General features: G+C 47.0%; 1 protein-coding gene across 1 annotated transcript; it reads right to left on the bottom strand.

The window, feature by feature from the left end:
- Positions 1-302: 302 nt before the first annotated feature.
- LOC308169576 (metalloreductase STEAP2-like) lies at positions 303-6,600 on the bottom strand (the record flags this gene model as incomplete). The annotated part of the gene is made up of 4 exons (XM_080544258.1): positions 303-590; positions 1,473-1,637; positions 3,696-4,223; positions 6,076-6,600. 4 exons carry the CDS (start codon positions 6,598-6,600, stop codon positions 303-305), a joined length of 1,506 nt encoding a protein of 501 aa, XP_080400384.1.
- Between the last annotated feature and the right edge of the window lie 938 nt (positions 6,601-7,538).

The following is a 7,538-nucleotide window of genomic DNA, read 5'->3' as shown; positions in this document are numbered from 1 at the left end:
CAGACAGGAAAGTAAGGAGAGAGCGCATGTCAGCAGGGCATGGGCCGGACTCGAACCCATGCTGACGTATATGTGTGCAGGCATATGTGTGCATTGTAGACCGCGGTGCTAGACCACTGGACCACCCCAGGCCACACTATTCATGTATCATCAGAGGGTCTCTGACAAGTAAGGTAAGGTGAGTGGATGGTTGGTTAGTGCCAGGACTGAGACAGAACATTAGCAGAACATTGGCAGGACACTGACAGGTAATAGGTTTGCTGCTCCAGCCCACCCAGGCTGCTTGTTTGGTTCTGGTTCTGTCACATAATGGTCACTCTCTCCGGGGACACGTGTGAGGCTGAGCCCACCGGGTGGTCCTGGCGGTACTGGCCGCTCTCACAGCCCCGGCGGATTCTGTGGAGCTTCCTGCCCACGCAGGGGAGCAGCAGGAGCATCTTGCCCAGGATCACACACACAGGCAGGGCCAGCGCCACCACAAAGTTGGGGGGCATGAAGAAGCGGTAGGCCTCTTCCTCGAAGGCCCGCTTCCAGCCGAACAGCAGAGCGTGCAACGTGGCGATGAGCAGAGCGATGTAGCCCAGGGTCGACTGGAAGAGCGGGATTAAGAGGTAAGAGAAACAGTCACTAGCATTTCTGTCATGCTGTATGGTGTGTAAATGGGAGGGGGGGGGGGGGGCGGGGCTACAAGACTACATGTAGTACCATCCGTTAAAGTGTCACCGAAATGAAAAATGGAACATTTATATGAAACGTGACACCTTCTAATTTAATACTCATTCCAAATATATGACCAGTAACATGTTTATTGAAACACCTCCGGACTTCTTATTTCTTCTTATTTTTCCTTACTTTTTTTCCTTTCCTTTTCACTTTTTTATCCATCTGTTTATGGGTTATGCTATGTTTCTTTACCCTTTGTTTTATCATAAGATGTAGATGTGATGTTCTGTCCATGTCTATGCTGAAACCCAATAAAAACTCAAGTGATAAAAAAGACACAGAAATAAGAAAATGGACAACCTAACACAGTTGCATATGTTACGGTACATGTGGGAAAACTAGGGTTAGGTTTAGGTGCTAGGGTGACTTGGTACATGCTGGCATGTCTACCCCTAACCCTAACCCTAACCCTAACCGTAGCACCCTAGCACCTAACCCTAACCCTAGTTTTCCCACATGTACCGTAACACATACACTGGCCGTCCATCAGCATGGTGTCAACTAATGGGGCCGATAAAGAACTGACCTGAGACACTGGTGGTGAGTTGATAAGACTGTACACTCCAGCAGAACAGGTGGCAGTGAACCCCCCTACACTTGGCAGTGAGCCCCCTAAATTAACTGTGATTACGGGGTGTGCCGTGTAATCACCTCGAACATGAAGAAAGATGACAACATGGCCCACCCCTGTAATCACAGTTAATTTAGGGGAGTGCACCATCTAGTGGTCTGAACACTATAATCAATACCTGGATGAAGCTGAACTCCCTCCAGTTGAGGGCGCTGTTGACAGAGGGGATGGAGGTGATGGCGAGGAGAGAGAGGAGACCCAGGCTCATGATGCCAAAGGACACGTACATCTCTACCCTCCACACTTCCTCCTCATTCCACGAGTTCTCAACATTAGCATGAACCTGCAAGTAGGGAAAGATATATGATAGCCTACATACATAATACAAACACACCCAAACACACAGACACATTACGTACACACAAACACATAGACACGAATGCAAATTAATATGTATGGATAACGATAAAGATAAATATAAAGATAAACACACACACACACACAAACATGTATGACTATAAAGATAAACACACACACACAGACACACAACCTGAGCTAAAATGACTCAAATAAACTCGTTATTTAATCATGAAGATTAATCATGGAGATTAAATTAATTCATGCCACCTGATTTAACTAAATCAGGAGACCTAGTTTTCAGTCTAAATTTGGCAACATGTTCGTTCTTTAGGAAAAGCCTCTACATCCAGTCCACTGGCTGAGTCAGAGCCGTCTGGCACAAGGTGAAATGAAGCAGAATAGCTTCCAGCCCCGCAGACAACAATTACAATACAACTGCAGGTGTGTTGCTGGGGCCATACGGGGCTAACAGGTTTGAAATAGAAAGCAAGCTGACATGGTGAGGGTGAGGCGGCTAGGAGCTAGACAGACACATACACAGACAGTGCCGAGGCGTGGGAGGGGGGGAATGTTTAGATGGGGGGAGGGGGGTTCAGCTAGGATTAAAGACGAAGGTCGGAGGAGGTGACTGAACAGACGGAGGTTAAACTGGACGAGACAGAGATAACAGGCTACTTCACACCTACACACATTGATGTATGTGATCAGTTATAGGTGTGGTATGGTACAATGTCAGAACATCTGACATCCGTGTGAATGTTACACATCAATACTGTCTAAACATGCAGAAGCCTCTAAAAGATGCCACTCTTAGTTGGTACATGTCAACACCGTGTGTGTGTGTGTGTGTGTGTGTGTGTAATGCAATTCTCCAATGCAATTCTTAGTTATGTGTATACCAATGTTTCACATTGAGATGTGAAGAACACACAGACCACGGAGCATGTGTCCCTCTGTGCTCTTTCTCCAGAGCTGCTGTTAGAAGTGTATGATATTTAAGTGTGGATGGTTATGCCTGAGGAGGCATTGCAGTAATAGATGAGTCACTCTGTGGCCCAACACATAAATGTAGGCCACTCTCAAGATTTGGAATTATATATGCGGAGAAGAACTCTTCTGCGGCTATTAGTGGTGGTGCGTTTTCAATTCCGAATCTGAAAGTCGTGTTGTGGATTCTAAAACATGTTTTTGTTTTTGTAAATGTTGCTTTATTATAGGCATTATGGACTGGAATGGCCTCAGCTGCTGTTTCGAAGGGGATCCTTATTAAATTGGCAAGCTGGGACTCAAACAACAAGCATTCACCCTGCCACTCTTTTTGGTAAACAGCTGAGAGAGATGGGGCCAGAAAAATGGACCCACTCTCAAATTCCTAAATGGAGCTATGGTGGCCAAGACTGACCACCCATCAAATCTATTAAATGAGGATTAAAACGATTGTTTTAACCCTAGTATGAAGCTAGACAGTGTTTGTGTACAATTACATTGCTTACAATTACATTGGGGGAAGACGTGTGCACAAACTACATTTTGTCGTAAATGGACTGCACTTATCCAAAGCGCTTACTTTACAACGGCCTCTCATTCACCCATTCACACACACATTCACACACCAATGGCGGCAAGCTACCATGCAAGGCGCCGGCCCGCTCACTGGGAGCAATTTGGGCTTCAGTGTCTTGCCCAAGGACACTTCGACATGTGGCCAGCCGGGGCTCGAACCGCCGATCCGCCAACCTTACGATCGTTAGACGGCGGCTCGTCTCAGTACTTGTGTTCTGTTCAATGGCAATAAAGTTGAATCTCTCTTATCATAGAAGTCCTAAATGGATGTTCCAATCCCAGATTGCTCCTTTAAGACACACACACACACACACACACACACACACACACACACACACCTTCCCCCACCCACACACACACACCTTCCCCCACACACCCACACACACACACACACACCTTCCCCCCCCCCCCCCCCCCCACACACACACACACACACACCTTCCCCCACCCACACACACACACACACACCCCCACCCACCTGTTGATAGGCCATGTTGAGCAGCAGGTACCTCTCCGACCTCCTCATGGGCAGACAGAGGCTGTAGAGAACGTGGACGCAGCCCAGGAAGAAGCTCAGCAGGCCCAGCTGTTTCCTGCTCTGCAGCCAGCCCTCCAGCCAGTGGGGGAAGCGCCTGTACTTGGTCCCGTAGTAGAGCTGGTGAGCCGCGGCCAGCTGCCCCGCCAGGTACACCAAGGCCAGCAGCGTGATAGCCACCGTGGGCAGGGTCCTGTTCACGATCTCTATGGGGATCTTATAGAAGTCACTCTGTTTGCTCTTCACGTAGGGGTGGATGATGTCCCGGACGAAGGAGTAGGCGAAGAAGAAGATGGAGAGGGCCACGGCAGATAAGACGGGGCCTTTCCAGGCAGGGAACAGACGCAGGGGCATGTTCTCTATCTCCCTGGCGGAGGAGAGGGCGCCCATGTCCAAGGGGAGGAAGTTGAGCTGGCGGGCGAGCTCCATGACCTGCTGACGACCTTCCACGGAGTTACTGCAGATGTACACCTACAGGAGAAGCATGTCATGTCATGTCATGTCATCGTAATGGAGCTATCGCTAAGCCACGCCCCAAAATAGAAATTGTCTAATCATATCACAGCAAAAGTCACGACAGGCAGAAAACTCGGACAAACAACTCGCTAATATCTGATGGTGAAAAGGTTCTAGACGAAATATTCTTGTCATCTTTAAAAAACATGTCTGCCCCGCGGTGGTGTAGCGGTCTACGCACTGGCCGCTAGTGCATGCTGCCCACCGGGGCCGGGGTTCGTATCCCGGCTCGCCAGATCCAGATATGGCCGAGGCACACGGGAAGCGGCATATTGGCCGGCCGCTTCCGAGGGGGGTATAGGAGTATTTCTGGACTAGGATCCGTCGCGCAACACCGCCCCCTGGGTGCCGGAATAACGGTACTGGGCTCGAGGAGCCAGTCAGCCTAGTCTGCCTGGCGCCCTCCTCTGGGACTGCCGGCCACGGGGTCGTGCGGCGGATCCCATGCAATAGGCAGGGGATAATTGGATGCTAAGTTGGGTTAAATTGGCTACCAAATTGGGTTAAAAAGGGATAAAATCTGAAAAACAAATAAAAAAATAAAATAAAAAACATGTCTATTACTTGCTGTGGTAAATCAGAAATCAGAAATTTGCCAACTCCCGCCATTGTAAGTCAGTCAGTCACTGTCAGTGAAGCGTTGTTTGTTTGTCTGAGTTTTCAAAGAGGGCGTGGCTTAGCGATAGGTCCATTGTCAAGTATAACATGGGGTTGTTTTTTATACTTACTGACTTACTGATTTTAACACATGTGAAACAAAATGGAAGTAAATTAATTCACTCATCATTATGAAGCTTGTTTCTTTCAGTTTTGCTCCGTGAAGAGATACTACAGAGTGAAAAGTGTGAAAATGTTTGCAGCGTAATATGTTTTATTTTTGCTTATAATACTTGCATAACATTAGGGGGTATTAGTGTCTATAAAAATAGGAACATTTTAGGAGAATTTTAGGAGAAAATGTTATGTCATTGATTTGTTTTTGTTTTACAAAAATTACATCATCATTCTCCTGATCATCTCTTGTTTTGGAGAAAACCCAGTGAGCATCATTGAAAGGTCAACCACCCAGATCATGTCAACAATTGTTTGTGATGATTGATCAATAGAAGCGGTGAGGTTTATCTGAGACAGAGAGGAATCATATCTCCAGGTGTTGGGAGAAAAAAACGAAACAAATGGGTGTCAAACTAGAGACATGAGGAGCTGAGCTCTCTAGAGTTGGTGCTGACAGTTTCATTAGCAGCTATCAGCAGCAGCCACTGGCCTGGTCCTCTAGAGTCTAGACGGATGAGTCAATGCAGTGGCCGGATTATTTACTGCAAAACCAGCCAAGGGTCCTGCTTTTTCTGACTGAGTGGTAAACTTTCAGCACCAGGGGAAAGCATGACATTCTTAAAATACCCCCCATTGGTTACAATGTTTTGCCACAAATAAGATTGGGAATGTTATACAATATTCATCAATTAAATGAATGACTCACTACACATGAGCTGAACAGTAACTCACTGATCTGTGCATGATAGTGCTGCATTTTGACATAAGTCTTATCGCATTTCCCCCCGTTGAGCTGTATATCGGCACTTATTAAAGTGAAGTGCTCTTATGACACGTAACTCCTCCTACAGTCCCGGGTCGCTCCGGGTCTGTTGTGTATAATGGAGAAGCGTTTCTGAAAGTACGGCACGGGTAGGATACAAATGTGTGCCGTACCGAGCCGTACCGGGCTGGTCGATGGAAAAGCGCCATATCAGTGACATACTGTATCAAACTGAAACTACTGAGTCAAAAAAATAATTTCATATCTTACCTGCCTGCTGGCGTCTTTGGGCCCAGACTGCATCGCCCAGGCAGATATCACATTAAACCCCTTCACCACTATGGACTCTGGGAGGAGGGAGGCCAGGTACTCAGCGTTGGACTCTGGGTACTGGTTCACACGCCTGTTATTGCTCACGTCCACCAGGACTTTGCCCGCAAACAGGTGCTTGAGGTCCCAGAGGACCGGGTAGTGCTCTCGGCGAATAGCCAAGAAGATCACCGACGCTTTCCCCACGGCGTCCTCGTGATGCGTCACGTCGACCACGTGGGGGTAGAACTCGGCCGCCCGTTTGGGTTGCCGACTCCCCACCACCACGTGGAAGCCGCAGCGCAGGAGACGGATGGTCAGGCACTTGGAGAAGTCACCCGAGCCGATGATGCCCACCACAGGCTTGGGGGTGGCGCCGTCCCGGGGGCCGTTCTTGTTCCCGTTGGGCAGGAAGGTGGAGGAGGGGGGGTGGGAGGTGATGTAGGCCGGGCTGCTACTGCTGCCCATCATAGAGATGGTGTCCATCCTCAGGCCTCCAGCTCCACGCTTTTAGGGACTCTTAGGTTCTGTGACATAGGAAGAGCGGATGAACATTTTAAAATAGAAAACGCATTGTTTTTCTTTTTAAACCATAACACTGTTTTTTATTATATATATATTTATTTTTTTAAATGACTGGACTTTTTAAATAGGCACCACATTTGATAAACACTGCTATGTCTGTCTGTCTGTTTTTATTGGATGTATTAATGTATGTGACCTATGTGTGTTTTTAATGTGGCACTGTATTCTTGAGCTGCACTTCTGCCTGTCGAAGGATAATTTATGTCACTGTGTGACAGACAATAAAGCTATCTTGAATCTTGAATCTCACACAGGGCCACACTGGCAGCCGTGTGCAGGCTAGGAATTAGAGGAATGAAAAGGTACAGTAGGTAGGCCTATTATCATGATGTTCATGCTCCAAAATGTGAATGTCTTAATGTCTATGTATACAGTTAAGTTATTCACACTATATGAGGATGAATTCATCCACATTAATCCTCCATCTACGTTCATATAGGACCAATGTCAAAGGGAGGACCTGCAGGCTAGTAAGCACTGTGCATTTCTAAAGCATTGACAGTGTGTTGGTACTCCAGTGTCTCCTTCTACCCTGAAGCAAGCAGCTGCACTTCGTTAGCCCAAGATCAGGCAAAATGAAGACATTCATTCAGATTACCATAGAGTTATTAGCTGTATATGCATATTGCGCCTTCCCTGGTGGGCTGGACGTTTTAATACTGAATGGCCATTAGGATATTAGGCAGGGAGACAATCATTAGTTTAGTTTATCACCAGATGGACTGCAATTTGTGGATTAAATCTAATTGATTAGATTAAATCTGAGAGATAACAAATATATTGGTAATGTGTGTCATGTAATATGAGCAAGCAAAGGATAATTGAATATATAGACATAA

The sequence above is a fragment of the Nansenia antarctica genome (assembly GCF_963989245.1).
Source record: "Nansenia antarctica genome assembly, chromosome: 13".
NCBI classification, from domain to species: domain Eukaryota; kingdom Metazoa; phylum Chordata; class Actinopteri; order Argentiniformes; family Microstomatidae; genus Nansenia; species Nansenia antarctica.
The sequence above is the reverse complement of the archived record's forward strand: the minus strand, read 5'-3'. Positions and strand labels throughout refer to the sequence as shown.